The sequence below is a fragment of the Achroia grisella genome, unplaced genomic scaffold (assembly GCF_030625045.1).
Source record: "Achroia grisella isolate CSIRO2021 unplaced genomic scaffold, CSIRO_AGI_Agris_v1 utg780, whole genome shotgun sequence".
Taxonomy (NCBI): Eukaryota; Metazoa; Arthropoda; class Insecta; order Lepidoptera; family Pyralidae; genus Achroia; species Achroia grisella.
In genome coordinates this window covers 4,978,472-4,996,588 of record NW_026713020.1, presented here as the reverse complement: position 1 = coordinate 4,996,588, position 18,117 = coordinate 4,978,472, and the positions used below count along the sequence as shown (strand labels likewise).

The 18,117-nt window shown below is 29.9% G+C and overlaps 1 protein-coding gene across 1 annotated transcript; it reads left to right on the top strand.

The window, feature by feature from the left end:
- Nucleotides 1–15,349: 15,349 nt before the first annotated feature.
- On the top strand, nucleotides 15,350–16,973 carry LOC131851129 (octopamine receptor). Its single transcript, XM_059201561.1, has one exon. It carries the CDS (start codon nucleotides 15,491–15,493, stop codon nucleotides 16,919–16,921), a length of 1,431 nt encoding a protein of 476 aa, XP_059057544.1. The 5' UTR covers nucleotides 15,350–15,490; the 3' UTR covers nucleotides 16,922–16,973.
- The last annotated feature ends 1,144 nt before the right edge of the window (nucleotides 16,974–18,117 follow it).

The window sequence follows — 18,117 nt, the reverse complement described above, 5'->3', positions numbered from 1 at the left end:
TTTTTGTTTTAGTACCTATTTGATGTTTTTTGTCTTCCGATTTACGCTCCGAGTTCAGAAGCTGTAAATAAAATCTCAAATTACTCACCAGGACTGTTTATTGGTATAAAACTGTTTTAGTAATTCACAAATTAGTAATTACAAATGAAAAGAGGTTGTAAATGTGGAATTAAATATTAATATTCGTAACCATTTCGGAGGAGAAATCTAATTGATCTCCTTAGAGCAACTTATCTTTCATATTTTACTGTCGAATAACTGTTCAACCTGTTTTAGCTATAGACGTGTGTCATCTTTTTCTTTCAAGTTATATATATGTATGTGTACGAGTTCCGTAATAAAGCATTTACACACTTTGAAAATACGTTTTCAGAAAAATATTTTATTACATTGTCGTGAAACAAAGATCACTTCAAACGAAAGTAAAATAATTTTTCGCTTCTAATTTACTACGTGATTATATTATTTCTTCGGAATATCTTCTACAATAAAACATTGCGTTGTTTTTATAAATTGTGTATAATAATTTTTTTGCTTATGTTTTATAAATTTGGTAACTGTTGGGCGGAAAATTAATGTTGCCTTTTTATTGTTATTATTAGCCTTCAAAGCTAAGGATAATATTTATTTTCAGTCCAGTTTAGTTGAGATATAATTAAAATCGCCAATTTTGTCTATTTTCGTTACATTTCAATATCCACCATACACAGGATGTATAGAAATATATTTTACCGAAATAAATCTTATCGATAACACTGTTGGTACAAAAAAAAATAGTTTTTTTTTTGTAGTAATCACTCCTTAATATCGAGAAATCGGTCATTAATAAATCATATAAATACTTCTATTTTGGTACAAACTTATTCTTACTAAATTTTATTATAGTATTAATTTGCATAATACAGAAAAAATACAGATTGCAATAACATCGAATATATTATAGTTTTCACGTGGAACATTTAAACTGCTTGTAGGTGTGCAAATTTTACTATCCACTATTTAATTATATAATTGAAATATATATTTACAATGTTATTATTTATTAAATAAAATATAAGATGTTTCTACTAATACTAGTGAAAGAAAATACTGCTCTGACCTTAAAGTATTATTATTATTATTATTATTATATTATATAGTATATTGTATAAGGGTAAGGTAATGACGATGAGATTTGTCAATAGAATTAGAAGATAAGACTGATATTATAATATTTGCTAAGAATGTATTTTATAATAAATGTTAGAACAATTTAATAGATCAAACATCAAATATAATAATAATAGTATAATATAACATATAATATAACATGTTAGATGAAATATTGTTTGCCGCAATAACGAGACCTAACAGAGAAAATAATAACGTACAGATATTAATTTTGCTGATGTCGAATAGCTATTTTCGTTACAATCCTAACATGATATAACAAAGACATTGTCTTATTCAAGTTATGAAATTTAAAACAATTACTACTTACAGAAATCGTGTATATAAAGCAATAGCACTATTGAAGTATAGATAAATTAAATAGGGACATGTGTATTCCAATTACTTTGTTACTAAATATTAATTACAAAATATATTTTCTACTTAAAAAATCTACGAGAATATTCAGAAAATGAGTACGAGATATATGTATAATTATATAGGATTAAATGTAGAATAGAATAGAATCCAAATTCACTTTTGGAAGGTTTCTAACCTTTTGAGATTTTGATGAAAAATTGTGAAACACGCAAAAAAAAACAGTCAATTTAAAACTTTATTGTTATGGTTTAAGGTTTCACATTGAGATTATAATACACATCGATTATAATCGCTACATTATGTACACTTCTAACATTAATATTTTATTAATATAAAAACATAAAATAATAATAAGTTATCATTTAATTGTAGAGATTTCTATTTGTAGAATCATCATCATCATCTACTTCTTCCTTATCGCATTTATTTTGGGTCGGCGTAATATGGTTATATAACGTACAAATTGTAAATGGCAATTTTAATTTTATTTAATGTGTAAAGATTATATTTTAGGTACTAGTATAATAGAATTATATTTTTATTCCAATGCTATTACAATGCTATGTAAGTCAATTCTAACGTAATCTTTTAAAGAAATAGTAGCCATTTTTTTATTACTTCGCTCGCAATTTCATGTCGTTTGATGTTAAAGTATTGTCACAGTCAGCCAAAGTTAAGAAGTTAGGCCATAAAATAATCATTATCCTTTTATTGGATCGCCGAATAGGATTACTCAGCTAACTTCGCTATTGGCCAAAAACTTCGTTGTGACAGTCGGATAGTGTCTGCTACCTAAACGATATTTATTGAGCTCAAAGATCAAAAAAGAAAGATCACAAACGCTAGACCTTTTTCTTCTAATTAGCTTCTCGTTGAATAAAGTTTTTTTATTAATTTTAGTTAAGGGATTTGCAATATGCTAAATTATTATTGCTAAAAACGAGTCATAAAATGATGTGCTAGGATTTAGAATGTCATAGTAGTCATATGGCATAGTGTCACAGTAGCTGTATCACTAGCTACTCGCCCCGGCTTCGCACAAGTGTATATATATGTATATAAAAATTCCTCTTGAATCACTCTATGTATTAAAAAAAACCCGCCTCAAAATCCGTTGCCTAGTTTTAAAGATTTAAGCATACATAGGGAAGGACAGACAGCGACAGCAACTTTGATTTATACTATGTATGTAATAATAATAATGATTATTATATCCGCGTATAAATATGGATTCGATAATTAGGTAACTATTGTTACTTCGTTCATTCACTGTATTATTATAATAATATGTAATCACGCTAGAAAAGCATCTAACTTAAAATTATCATAAATATCGACAAAAAACCTACTTGAATAATTATTAAAAAGAAGTACAATTACTAAAACAACGAAATAAATTGAATATTTCGCTTTACACTTACCAAATTAAACTCAAAATGCAATCGAAGACACTATTCATATTTCGATCTGTCATTTTTAGATGAAGCATCTATTATATCCATCTGGGCCCCATCCTTCATGATATCTTATAAATGACAGCCATTTGACACCGTCATCCGGTGTTTCCGTAGCTAATGACCCTTGCAATTGTGTGAGCAGGTCAAGTAACAAATTTCCTAATTTCAGTTTGAATCCTATTCTGTTTCTTTATGATATTGATACAGTAAACAAGCTAATCTAACAAATAGTAATATCATCACCTATTTATACATACAGTGGTAATATTAAGAATCATAAAATACATTATGACTTATCATCACTCATATCATGATATCATAGTAGAGTTAGGCTGTAAAAAAGGCGTCTACATGCGTACCGTATCAGAGCTTACAAAGGAGCTTGCTTTGTAAGTTGTTTCGGTAGCAGGATGAGATTAGATGTTTAAATTACAGGAAAAGAGGCAAGATAACTTATGGCCGTGAGAGTGTGTGCCATTGCAACAAAAAAAGTTACCATTCCTGATAAGTAAAGAGTCATGTGTCTAGTAATTTACTGCTATATCTTACCCCTCGAACTCTAATACAAATTGCAAAATAAGCGGATTGCGGCCGAATTAGATGTTTGACACGGCGCAAAAAAATTCAACAGGAAACTTTTTTGGAAGGTTCACATTTATCAGAAAACTTGTTTCCTCCTATATTTATACTTAATCGCCTTTAAAGTTTTGTAGAAATATACAAAATATAAATCTGGAAATCTTATTATTTTCGAACTTGTAATTGAATATTTTTTTATTTTTATATAAGCAACACTTTATATAATACAGTTACATAAAAATAAATGTTGTGGTTTTCGAAAGGTCTGCAACACTTTAAATTTAAATAAAGTTTTTATGAGTTTTAAATATTATAATACATACATCATCATTTATATACATATGGAACAATGCAAACCCTAATACAGCACTATTTATATATGCATATAGATTCAATTTTAGTCTTAATTCTCACAACGGCGAAAACTCTTATAACATCTACGTAGTGTTAATTGCTCTGTGGTATTACAATTTGATTTGATTATAAGACTGAGAAAGTTTACCAGACAAAAGACGTGCTGTTTTATTTATTGCTCTGTATTCTTGACTCGTACGTGCGATGCTTGTAAATTTTATTCAGTATGACGAGCATGCAACGGTGCATCACGGCACTGTACGTGCAAATAAATAAAGTTAAATAAATATCGAAAAATATTTTACATCGCGGAGCCGATACCACTGAAGCTATATAAATCAATATTTTATGTATTACTAGCTATATCGGAGAACATTGTTTTGCCATTTAAATTAAAATCGCTATAAAAAAAATAGGGATACATGACAGAAGAGTGACAATTAGTAAGAAAAGTAAAAATAAAAATATTGGCCAAAAATGAAAAATAAATGTTAGGCGTGGACAACCCTATCCGATAGAGATAGTTGCCGATTCTCAGGCCTAGTGATTATGCATATAAAATTTGATAAAAATGGATCAAGCCGTTTCGGTGGAGTATGAGGAGTAATGTAACAATGTGACACGAGAATTTTATATACAAGTATAAGATAACCAAAATAATCTATATGGATTATTTTGGTTGCTCTAAGCATAATATAGGTATTTCTAAATATTCAATCACTGTAGGAGTTAGTACTATTAGTCCGATACCGTTTTTACTACATGCATATGAATATAAATACGGTACGTACACCAAAATAACATTTTTTTACTATTTTTGTCTGTCTGTCAATCGGTCTGTTTGTTCCGCCTAATCTCTGAAATTCGTGGACCGATTTTAACGGAACTTTTTTTTCAGTTAGCTGATGTAATAAGGAGTAACTTAGGCTACTTTAATTTAGAAAAATAAAGTTACATTCCACGCGGACGAAGTCGCGGGAACAGCTAGTTTAAAACATAAATCTGTAGATATAATCCACATAATATTACACTGTGTTTGAAGGTTGCATAAGACTATCACTATACTATACAGCATCATGTCTATAATACAATAAGTTAATAGCCGAAAACTGTTAAGTAAATAAGTTTACGTAAAAGCGGCTAAAGGAAACAGGATGACATTTTTACAGAATATATTTTTTTCTAAGAGTTCTTAGTATTTTTCGTTATATAATTTAATTAACGCTGTCTACTATTATAGTATAAAAATTATACATCTGTGTAAAATAATTCTTATATTTTCACAAATCTTTACTAAGACGAAGTCTTCGGTACCATTTGTGTCAAATAAACTAAAAGTCTTTTCTATTCTAGATTTGACAATAATTGGCTTAAAAGTTTACACTTAATAAACTCGACTATTGACAATATCCATTTCGTTGAAGGGACTAATAAACAAAGTTTGCAGCTTTCAGGCATCGAAGTTATAAGGGCCAACGCTGAGATAGTTAATTCAGTATTGTTTCAGTGAGCAAACTCTACTGTTTATACAAACTTTTGTAGTCCACTTGTAAATAAATACAGAGCAGTGAGGATAATTACATTTTTACAAGTTCTTGTTACGCTTCAAGTGGGACAAATATACAAGTTTAAATGTAATTTACAATTAAACTTTATCTTCAAATTATAATTTAATTATTTTATTTCGCAAGTTTTGTCTTTTCAAGCATTCTAATCATTTGTTTTAAATAAACAAGAATTATGTATATTCTGGTACCAATATAGCTAAATAATTTAGCGGCATTGGTATGTATGTTTCTTTCATCCGTTTCTGCTGTCATATAGCTTGTTGCCGATGGCAACCTTTTTGATAGTTTTTATGTTTTTTATATAAATTTTAACGTTCTGTTTTTGATATATCGTTTGTTTTCTTATACCATATTGATGTTTATATATTTTTGCTAGCGAGCTGATTACACTTATTTTACCTCACCTAGGAACGTGTCTCATTTTTAACCAGCCTTAATACAGTCCTTCCATAACATAGCTTGTTCTATGTTACGTTTTAAGGGTAAAACAAATACAGTATGATACCCTTCAATCTCAAGAATTACAACATATAAAAAGGCATTTGGGCATGTGCCTTTATGTTCAGTTTTCTATTAATATATGAGACGGTTGGCATTAGTTTTATTAATTGAACTATTCAGAAACTTCATAATGGTTACACTAGGGATATTAGTAACACTAGTGTAACCCGCCGGCTACGCTGGCTTAGTCTGGCTACACAAACTCCCTCCATTAATATTCTGCCTTGCTTTAAGTATTAGAAACTCTAGCTTCTGGATTGTAAACTTAAAACTACATTATACCGTATTCCTATAGTTTTAAAATAAGTTAAAACCTACCAAAGCAACATAACGTAACACTGATGTGTTTCTTTGTTGTGAAATATATTTAAAAAATAAAAGAACTAAGTGTAAGGTATAAATAAGGTGAGTAAATGAATAATACTATGTACTTTCATAAGAAAGTACATATATTAGTAGAAACAGATATAATAATAATATCTCAGGACAATTCACACAGCGTCATCTAGTCCCAAGCTAGGCAGAGCTTGTGTTATGGATACTAGACAACTGATATAAATAATATATACTGATATATATAATATGGATACATTTTTTTTTATAAATAAATACGTATTATACATAGAAAACACCTAGACCGATACAAACAATCATACCCATAAATGTTTGTACCGTGCGAAGAATCGAACCCACCATCGGATAGTAAAGCGGTGTGCTAAACCTAGTGGTTTGGCACACCTGCACACCACTTGGGCTAGTGCCCACCGAGGCTGTCAAATGTGTCAAGATTACTCTTTACTACTATATCTATATTTAAATCTCTATGTTTGGTATAAACCTTTCCCAGATCAATATTCCTTTTCATAGATCCATTGTATTAACTCATCCTAATATATCATTTATAAAACTTTGGCAACTATTTCTTACAATAACATTAAATTTAAAAACTATGATCACTAATTCACTCATTTCAATGTTTGACCTGTTTCTTTTCAGTGTCTTGTCTCCTTTCCTCTTTTATATATCATATCCTATTAATAATATGCCTTATGCTAAAATTGAAGTAAGTGTTTCATTTTACACTTGACGTCTAATTAATAGCCTGAAATTAACTGAGATCATTAACGTCTCTATTAGACCGCATTAATTATCGAATGACCTAATCATTGCGGGTATTCGGGTGGAATATTATTTGTGTATGCAAATTAGTTAGTTGATGACAGTCAATTGGTATTACCTCAAACTAGCGGACCACCACGGCTTTATACAGGTGTACATTATAAAAGACAAACGTATAACTATGTTGTTACTGACAACGGCAACCTTTCGCTAGCCCCGCTAAAGCAAATTTCAGTGACTAGAACGCTATCTGGTTTAAGTGAGATAACCACCATAATATATTTTTAATTAATTAATATGATTTATGCTTATAAACTTGAATATATATTTACATGTGAATAAATCTAATTATTATATAAAACGTATTATATAAAAGATAATAAGTTCTGATTTAACCATAATACATTTTATATAATAATTATAACAAAGAATTAGATATTCAAAGAGGGAACGCTAAGTTTGCTGATTTTTAATAATATATTTTAGTTATTATATTATATTTTTTAAGCTTTTTTATTTTAGGTTGTAGTTGTATAATTAAGTTATGTAAATGATATAATTATTATTAAATTACCACTATAATGTGCAGACAGTAAAACGCTAATATAAAGTGCGAAAAATTGTGAGAAAAAATTAATGTAGTCCACTATATTGTGCAGACATATTAACGTATTTTATGATGCCACAAGACAAATTTACATGTTTTTTATATTTTCTTATAGTATTTTAAATAAAAAAATTATACATATTCATATAAGAGTTCTCTTTCTGTTATTTTCTATATTTAATGTTAAGAATATTTACTGAACGGTATACCTAATTATATTTTTGTTAATATTTGTATGTAAAATTTATCAATGAAAGATAAATTTACATTTTTATATTTTCTGATAATAAAAAAATAGTAATTTTTTTTTATACCTAATTATATTTTTTACAAGAACGATATATAGTTAATAAATGTTTTTAACGAACTATATATAAGTAAGTAGGAAATAAGCATTATAATATTTGCACTGTTGGCAAACTAAACACAAAGATTCACTTAAGTCCTTGTTAAGTTATCAGAATATAAAAAAAAATATATATATTTCTCTACACCGTAATACGTACATGATGAGAATAAGGTTCGCTTTTATGCAAATTCTTTAATATTTCGGAATAACAACGTTATTCCATAATTGAATGTATTTATTCCGAAGCAAGCCGATTCGCACAGTAATTATGCAGAGAACAAACAACACAGGATCAAATACTCGCGGATTCCCTCAAAAACATTGAGCTTAAATTAAAAAATATATTATTACTTTCCCTCAAAAAGTGTAATATATATTTTCTGCATGATCTGATGCGTAATAAATATCGATTGAGTTTTGAAATAAATTGCAGTAGAGTCGATTCTTGGTTTATTACTGTACCTGGAATGCCAAACAAGCTGACGACCCACAGATAAAAAATGCCTAACCATTTCCTATGAAAAGAAACCATAGACTCGTAATGTGTTGACCGTAGTAAACGCTCTCATACTGTGTTATAGCTGGGGATAACTTGAAAAGTATTGTCAGTATTATATAGCATATATCATATTTTATTTTTATTTCTTTTTTATGAACTAACAGGTTGTCTGAGAGAGATTCCGTTAACGACAAGACCACCCTTAGGACCTGCTTCTATATTTTCATCATTTATTTGTTCTCATCATCATTTATCAGCTTCAATCTTTTGTTTTCTTCCTTGTATCTACTTTTAATGTTGCAATAAAGCATTATAAATTAAAATAAAAAAAATATTATGAACGCCTACCGCTTTAAAAAAGGCATCGTAACATTATCGGTAAAATAAATTAATACATTATTGTAGGCGCGTTGAAATGTTAGTAGACGTAGATTCACGATTAATAATAATACAAAATATCAAGATCTAAAAAAGAATGCCGAAAGACCAATTTTAAAGATGGACTGAGAAAAAGAAACTCACTGTTTCATTATTATTAAGAATTGTTGTAATTATTTTTAGTTTACAAATATGTTATTATACCCTGTGAGTCATTGTTTACTTAGCGACTTATTCATATATTTATTAATTTAAAGTTATTACAACTTATACAATTATATTATATCTTATAAAGTATTTAATTCTTAAAAAATAATATAATACAGTGACAAGCGTACTTTATACTCTGATTATTCTTAGGCTACCACGCAGACGAAGCAGTGATCAAAAACTAGTTGTTATATGTAAATATATTAAAGTGTCTAAATTCCTCTTTATTGAATTGACAGATGATGCGACACGGCCAGACTTTTATAATAACTCTCTTAAGTCAATGGTTACTTTTACAGCTAAGTAAGAAAATATAGCATGGCTATAATCATTTGCTATAATTCTTCTTGACTAAAAGATTCACAGCAAGTACTTGTTCGCATCTTAAAATCAAATGTACACAAGACATTACCTACATATATAGTTTTGAAAGCACTGTTTTGTTGTGTGGTATATGTCATAAGCAAGGAGCGGATGCGAGTATTAAAAAAATGGTCGGAAGAATATACTTATTATTATTTAAACTACTTTTTTAAAATAGCCCGCATTAATAACTTCCACATTTTTTTTTCTTTAAAAATAAATATCATAGATTAATAACTAGACCGATCTATTTTTTTTTTTTTAAAGAAATATCATAGATCTTCATAACAAAGTTTTGTGTATTATGTAGAGGAACTGCACCATTTTTGGTCTACTGCAGGTAACTTGGAATACTTCCAGATCTTAGTCAATATAAAATCTATCTGTGTTTTTTGAAGTAACCATAACGCCTTTCAATTTGTATGATTGATTCTATTTGAATTGAAGAAAAGGAGAAGATGGCGACATAAGGAAATTTCGTTCATAAGACAATCAACTGTTTTGAATACTTTTTCGGTAAGAAAGATTGCCATTCGTTATAATAATTTAAAAAGTTGATAAGTCTTTCAAATCTTTGTAATTATTTAACGTTGATTAACCTTGGTATCTCCATATGTTACAATTAAAATATTCCAAATTACCTGAATTAATAATGAAACATAGTTTTTAGGAGTTTTCTGTTGTTATAGGCATTTTAATAAAAATTTTTTTGTATATTTTTATTAATAGTCTACATATTTTTTTTTGGGACAATAATTAAATCAGTATTTTTGGTCATAAGACAATCAACTTCTCTGTTCAAGCTCAAGCAATTTATTCTCAAAAATCAAACTAGTATTCCAAATATACTGCAGTTCTACTATGTATTTACGGAAAAAAAATATCTATATGTATGTTTATATCAGTTATTTAGTATCTATCTATAACACAAGCTTTAATTAGCTTGGGTCTAGATGGTATGAATTGTCCTGGGATTATTATTACATTAAATCGGTGGTCGCTTATGACTTGCAGCACTAACGTCTGTGGTTACTTACATTCATGAAAACGAGCGCTGAGTGACCACACTGTCTTATTTCCGTTTCCTTTTAGACTTGTTTCCACTTAGCTTTCAATTTTTAACTACTAAAGCGTCCAGGCCAAGTAAAAGTCAGCAGCAGAAGTTGGAATAATGTAAACACAAAACTTTACGTAGCTGCATCCACACTGCATAATGAATTTTTAAAGAAACTGGTAATAATCCAAGTGCTAACAACACTTTGCAGCTTGAAGTAATGTATATAGCTTGGATGATACGAATGAGATCTCATTCTGCAGAACAAGCGAAACTTTTAAGATGAATTGCAAGAACAAATATAAATTATAAAATATTATTATGGTATTATATTATGTATCCGTTTTTATATACATACTTTGAATGTTTCCAATTAACACAATATTTACATATATTTATACGTTATATAAACATATTATATTATATTAGTCTTATAATTGGAGGGAGATACAAAAATGGAAAAGGTGACTAAAGACTGTTATAGTTGAGTTTTTGGGTTTTAGTTTTTATGCACAAGGAATGGCAAACATACTGACGATATACCTAATATTGTACGTAGCCAATAGGTGATGCCCATTAGAGGTGCTGCTATTTCTAAAGACATGTGCACCCTAGAGATATGTCGTCATAGATAATCTAGGAAGAGAATATAATCTATATTCTATGCGGTTTTACTAATAAAGTGCCAATTATTCAATTATAAAGCTACCTGTATAATGTAACCACAAGTTATGACTAACCGCATTGAATTATTATTGAGGAAATTTAATAATTATGACTGTAAAGGAATTTTTAATCAAGTAAACGGTAAGTCCCGCATACTATCAGCAAAATAAAGCAATTAATATAGGTAGATAGAGAAAATTAATCTAAATAAAGTATATTATTAATTTTGTTAGTCCATAAATGAAAAAAGTAACAACGGAAACAAGTAGTTTCCGTTATCGCTTTTTTGAGATCAAAAGATAGCTTATGTCCCTAAGTGATACAATTGTTTCTTTACCTTTTCACTGATATAACAGCCGTAAATAGCCATTTATACTCTAATAATACAAACTGCTATGGAATAGAATGGATAAGATACTTATCGTCTCTTAACGTTTCCAACTAAGTTTCATTATTTCACTACACCACTAAGATTCCCCGAAGTTATCGTTGTAATCACAAAATACACAAATTCTAACCGGGAGTAGAGCTTAAAATATACATTTATAAGAATAAAAAAAAACATTAAATAAGTGTGCGGATACAGTGAACAGTGTGATATTTCATTGGACTATCCAGTGACGGTAGTTGCACAAACTACAGACATCTGCCAGAAACTTACTTCATCCGATGGCAGAAACTGGAACTAATGTCGCCATTTTGAAATGTCATATTGACGTCAAGTCTGTTGTTGTGCACGAGACAACAACAGCGATGCTGCCAGCATGCCAGATAAGTTGTAGAAGTATACTCCAGTCAGCTTGTAAATACGGGTAGTGCTACCTACCCGAAATGTCAAGATGGATTATATATGTTACTAGCTGTGCCCGCGGCTTCACGCGAAATTTATAGCGTATTATTCTGATGAATAAGCTATATTAATGGAAAATTTCATCAAAATCCAAAATTAGTAGACTTTGCGTGAAAGAGTAACAAACATGCATCCACCCATCCATACTCACAAACTTTCGCGTTTATAATATTAGTAAGAATTATTTGTATTGATAACTAGCTGACCTAATAAACATTGTTTTGCCATATAAATAAATCCATTATCGACGGGCCAAGAGTAAAAAATTATTAAACTACTAATATTGCCGTAAAAATTCCACCAAATTCCAATTCTACCACCAACTGCTGTCAAAGCAGTTGGTGGTAGAAGGGTGAAAATTTACATTTAATATGTTATATATTTAATTTAAAAAAATGTTCAATACATAAATAAAATGATTTTGTAGTGAACCACCCTAATTACATAGCGGTATAAAAAATAAATAACAACCTATTTCCAGGATAATCGAATATATAATAAAATTTCATTATAATTGGTTAAGCCGTTTCAAAAAAGTATAGGTACTTTGTATTTATGTATACTTTGTATGTATGTATTTTACGAATATCACACGAGAATTTTATATATTATCACAGATGTACCTATACTATACGCGAGAGTTTCCAAATAAAGAAAGTAAATCAGTTTAAGTTATTAGTCTTTTCACAAAATAATTTTGGATAGACATCCTTACTTTAGACATTAATATTTTATAACTATGTACGGGATTTCAATGAACTCGCTATGTTTTCGTGTTTCGCGACAATTGTTTGGACTTCAGCTAAAAGTTTTCTTCAGTGCGGGTTGAGACACAGTAACGAGTGCGCTGTACACACTCAAGAGATTCAAGAAGATTTCCGGATGAACTCGAAACAATTGTTGCGAAAATCGAAAACATTAATTTTAAGAATACAGAAGATATACATATCTTGAAATACAAAGATTAATACTAAGGGAAATCAAGTAATTTCATGATTGCAATTAATTGCATTTGCAATACAGAAGTAACTGCTTATCAACTCAGGAAAATTATGGACAGTTAATTAAAAGGAAATTTTGCATAAAAGCAACCTCAAGTTTTATTTTTCTTATCTTATATCTCCATCAGATAACGGTGTTCACACCACTGGAGATTATTCTATAAACATCTGAAAATTAATTAAATCATTATCATGAGCATTTTATGAGTTATTACAGAAAACAAAGTGGGCCATTTACGTACGTCATACCACTAAGTACATAAGTAGTACGTATATAGTAATATCATTATTTATATATGAATAATAATATTTTATGAAGCGCATCTTCAATATTTATAGTTATGGAGTACTCATTAAATAACACATTGAATCATGTTAAGTAGGCATCTTGCTCGTTTAATACATTCAAGGATAACAAGTTTTATGTCGTAACGATTATAATTATTGATCTGTGTTCAATTTTCTTACCAAATATGTGTAATACTTTTCTAATGTATGCTAATAAAGTAATGCACCACCCTGGGCTAACATTATTAGTAAGTAAAGGAATCGATAACCAGCGTCTATATACATACGTAGCTTCATATATGCAGGAAATATATTCTAAAGCCTGTGGTCAATTCCACACATCCGTTGCGTTGTTGGAGTACTAAATTGGTATACCTCTATACCTTGTTATTTCACTGCCATTTTCACTTTTAAAAGTGGCACATACTCGCTTACAAAGCAAATTGCTTGCCGCAGAATAAATCATCCTATACACGGTACTACAATCAGCTGTTATGGTGGGGATAAAAACTTCGCTACACACAAAGCGATTGGGAAGCGATCCAGGGGGTCCAGACCACAGATACTATAGCCAATATGGTATCTGTCGTCTGATTTTAGTGTCATATCAGAATAATATACATATAGTACAATAGAGGTACGCAGATGACTTTGTATAAGTCTGCCTCTGGTACTCGTATCGTTAAATCATTGTACTTAAATGAGTTTTTGTGACATTGTCACATCTACCTATTTCTTGTGCATACCCTACACCGGCTATTTATCTTGATTATACTAAGTAATTAAAATTAAATTAACGTTAACCTATAGGTTTAATTAAACGTAATTTGTTTGTAAGTCATTAGTGAAAGTTTTAATTTAGTTTAATTCGCTTCCTGAAAACAAGAAATCTGCTAATGAACTCTCATTTCACAAAGGACAAGTCGCAATCTCATTACGTTTCTATATATAATTTACATCTATTTACTAGTATATACAAGTGGAATTATAATTTTAATTTCAATATATTTTTATATTTTTTTTCACTATCTGTATTAAATGTCGAATGGGGTAGACAGAGATAAACAGTTCATGATTTTCATGTGTACATTATCATAGTTTTACTGATACATTTATTTTAATATTAACTAACTTTTGTTCCCCAAACTATGCTATACAAAATATGCTGTTAAATTAAATTTCTTTCTACAAGTACATTATCTGAGATATAACGTAACGTATACATATACAGATGTACTTCAACTTGTCTGTCAAATTATGAACGATTAAGTATGTAGTAGAAAAAATTGATAAATAAGTTTCGATCTCAATATCACCTGTCATAACACTTACCATTTAAGTTAACAATAACGAAAGTCTTAAATAAATAATATCAATTGAAATCTAACTGTCACCGGAAAATAGATATGTATTAAATAAAATAAATAGACCAAATGATGCTTCTGCAAATATTATATTGTGTGTGTACAATGTGTACATACACAATTAATATTCGGAATAAAGTTTGAACGATGTTTAGTTGAAAGAGTACATCATGTTATTTGCCCTTTGGTTAGATATGTATTTCACGTTTTGCCTTCATCATGACCCTTCTCTGTCAACTCCACAGGAGGATTTGTATTTTATTATAGCCCTCGGGAAGCCCAGGATTATATCAGCTCATAGTTTCACTAACGCATAAAAAGAAAATATTTTCAGTCAAACTTATAAATTGATAACACAAGCACTAAAATATCGCGCGCTCGTAAAAACGATATTTTATTTCATACCTGACTGACTCTAATGTTTTTTTTCCTTTTGTTACAGATTCCATTACGCTTCGAAAAATGAGAACGCTACACAAATGGAAGTTCCTGAAAAAGATTTTGAGGCGAAGGTAATTGAACATCTTACTTACTTCAAATATTTTAGCATAACATATTAAGATGTTTATTACTTTATTATTATTTTTGTTACAGCAACATGGACTATAAAATAATAAATAACCAGCTAGCTGCATCACATATAAAGACGTACTATCGAAGTGTCATATCTAAATGTTGCAATATTAGAATCAGATTACACTCCAATGTTAATGTTCATAATGCTACGTGAAATGTAGCTAGGAAAATATCAAAATGGGGGAGACATACGTCGATTCCAACTTCACTCTAAATTATACAGATATGTATGACGTGATTGATGATGAAAAAGATGTGTGCGCAATCGCAGATGATCCCAAATATCCGAGTAGTTTCGGAATTACACTTGCAGTTCCGGAATGGGAAGCAATATGTACTGCAATAGTACTTACCCTTATAATCTTGTCTACAATTGTTGGGAACATTCTAGTAATACTTAGCGTATTTACGTATAAGCCACTTAGAATCGTCCAGAACTTTTTCATCGTGTCTTTGGCAGTAGCTGACTTGACTGTCGCTATTTTAGTACTTCCATTCAATGTGGCTTATTCCATACTAGGACAATGGGTATTTGGGATATATGTATGCAAAATGTGGTTAACTTGCGACATTATGTGTTGTACATCATCTATATTGAACTTATGTGCAATTGCACTCGACAGGTATTGGGCTATTACGGATCCAATAAATTATGCACAAAAGAGAACTTTAGAAAGAGTTTTACTAATGATTGGAATAGTTTGGGTTCTCTCACTAATTATTAGTTCTCCACCCTTACTGGGATGGAATGATTGGCCCGAGGTATTCGAACCTGATACACCCTGCCGTTTGACTTCTCAGCCGGGTTTCGTCGTATTTTCCTCATCTGGATCTTTCTATATCCCATTAGTTATAATGACCGTAGTTTATTTCGAAATATACTTAGCTACAAAGAAAAGGTTAAGAGATCGGGCGAAAGCAACAAAAATCAGTACTATCTCAACGGGTCAGAACCGTTTCGCTGTAAAAGATAGTGATCAGAACGATCAAGATTCAGTAAGTTCTGAAGCTAATCACAATGAGCATCAAGGTGTCACGCGTTTGGTTTCAGACAACGAAAAGAAGAAAAAGACTAGAAAGCTAACTCCTAAAAAGAAACCGAAAAAACGTTACTGGAGTAAAGATGACAAATCTCAAAATAAACTAATAGTACCAATTTTGTCTAACGAAAATTCCGTAACAGATATGGTAGAAAATATAGAAAATAGAAACACCTCCTCTGAGAGCAATTCTAAAGAAGCTCATGACGATGAATTGTTACCGGCAAACCAACCTACATTGGTAAAGGCTCCTAAGCGAGCAAAACCCAGTCAACAGAATACAGTTTATCAATTTATTGAGGAAAAACAGAGGATCTCGTTAACACGAGAGCGACGAGCCGCTAGGACACTTGGGATTATAATGGGAGTATTTGTCGTGTGCTGGCTACCTTTTTTTGTAATATACCTTGTCAACCCTTTTTGTGCAAGCTGCTGTTTATCCAATAAGTTTATCAACTTTATCACTTGGCTCGGTTACGTCAATTCTGCATTAAATCCCTTAATTTACACAATATTCAATATGGACTTTAGAAGAGCCTTCAAGAAATTGTTGTGTTTAAAGCCATAAAATCAAGTGTTGTGCCAAAACAGTTATAAAATTAGAGTTTATGCTTGAGAAGTTACGGATGCCGCTGATTTGCTCAAATTACTAAGTTTTAAATCTTTCATAATTATATAATAAATATATTAGATATTATATCAAGTAGATGTTTAAGTTTTAGATACTTGTAACATAATAAACATCGTGTTTAATATGTTATGTATGGGTGCAATATGAGATATAAGATAGTTTAGACATACATATAGAGGACTTCACGGATAACTTTCTATATATTTCTGATTTTATAAATGGTATTCCGTATAAACATTTTATTCTTCAAAAAAATCTGAATATGAGAATGTCTGACTCATATGGTTGGAAGTATTCTTAGTATATTAAATTGTTCATGCCTACCTGTTTCACTACATTCTAATTTAATATGACTGTATGCTAAAAGTGTACATATTTACAGGTTATTGTGCATAGCACTGTAGGAGTTATTAATATATATAAATGTAAATACAAATTCGCGAAAATCGAATTTAATATTAACAAAATATTTATTAGCAACGAAGAATCATACTTCTAATCATATTACGATGTAGTTGTAAGTTGTATATACATATCTTGGCCCTGTGTACATTTTGTATAGATAATAATATTATGAATGCCGATAACTCTTTGAATACTTTGATTTCGTGGCACTTATAAATAATGAAGTGACTTTGTTCCTCTCAAGTAGATTTTAAAATATCATTGTTTTGGATATCCCTTTAAAATAATTTGAGCCCTTATTTGAAAGGGATATTAGTAGTATAGTGATTTATACTAATTCTCCGAGATTGTAATAAAACATATTGATTGTTTCTAAGTTCTTTTATTTACTATTCCTACCTGTCTACATGCAAAAAATAGACAAAGACTAATAATTCTGTTATTTTTATGTCTAGGACTAATCTCTTGATGTACCATGAGGAGTGGTACATTACACTTGTCTTCACCATCAGCACAACAACCGATTTACATGCCACTGATGCAGACAAAACATTCCTCATAACAGGAGAATTTTATTTAGCTATACTTTTATAATTCTAACCTGTCCTGTATTGACATATACCTATATGTCTAGTTTATTTTTTTGCATACCACATACATATATATAATTTTATTTAACAAGCACGTACATAAAATACATACACTTCCATAGGTAATGGCTAACATTT

Coding starts and splice junctions, on each gene's coding strand:
- LOC131851129 (XM_059201561.1), top strand. CDS start 15,491: ATGGGGGAGACATACGTCGATTCCAACTTCACTCTAAATTATACAGAT.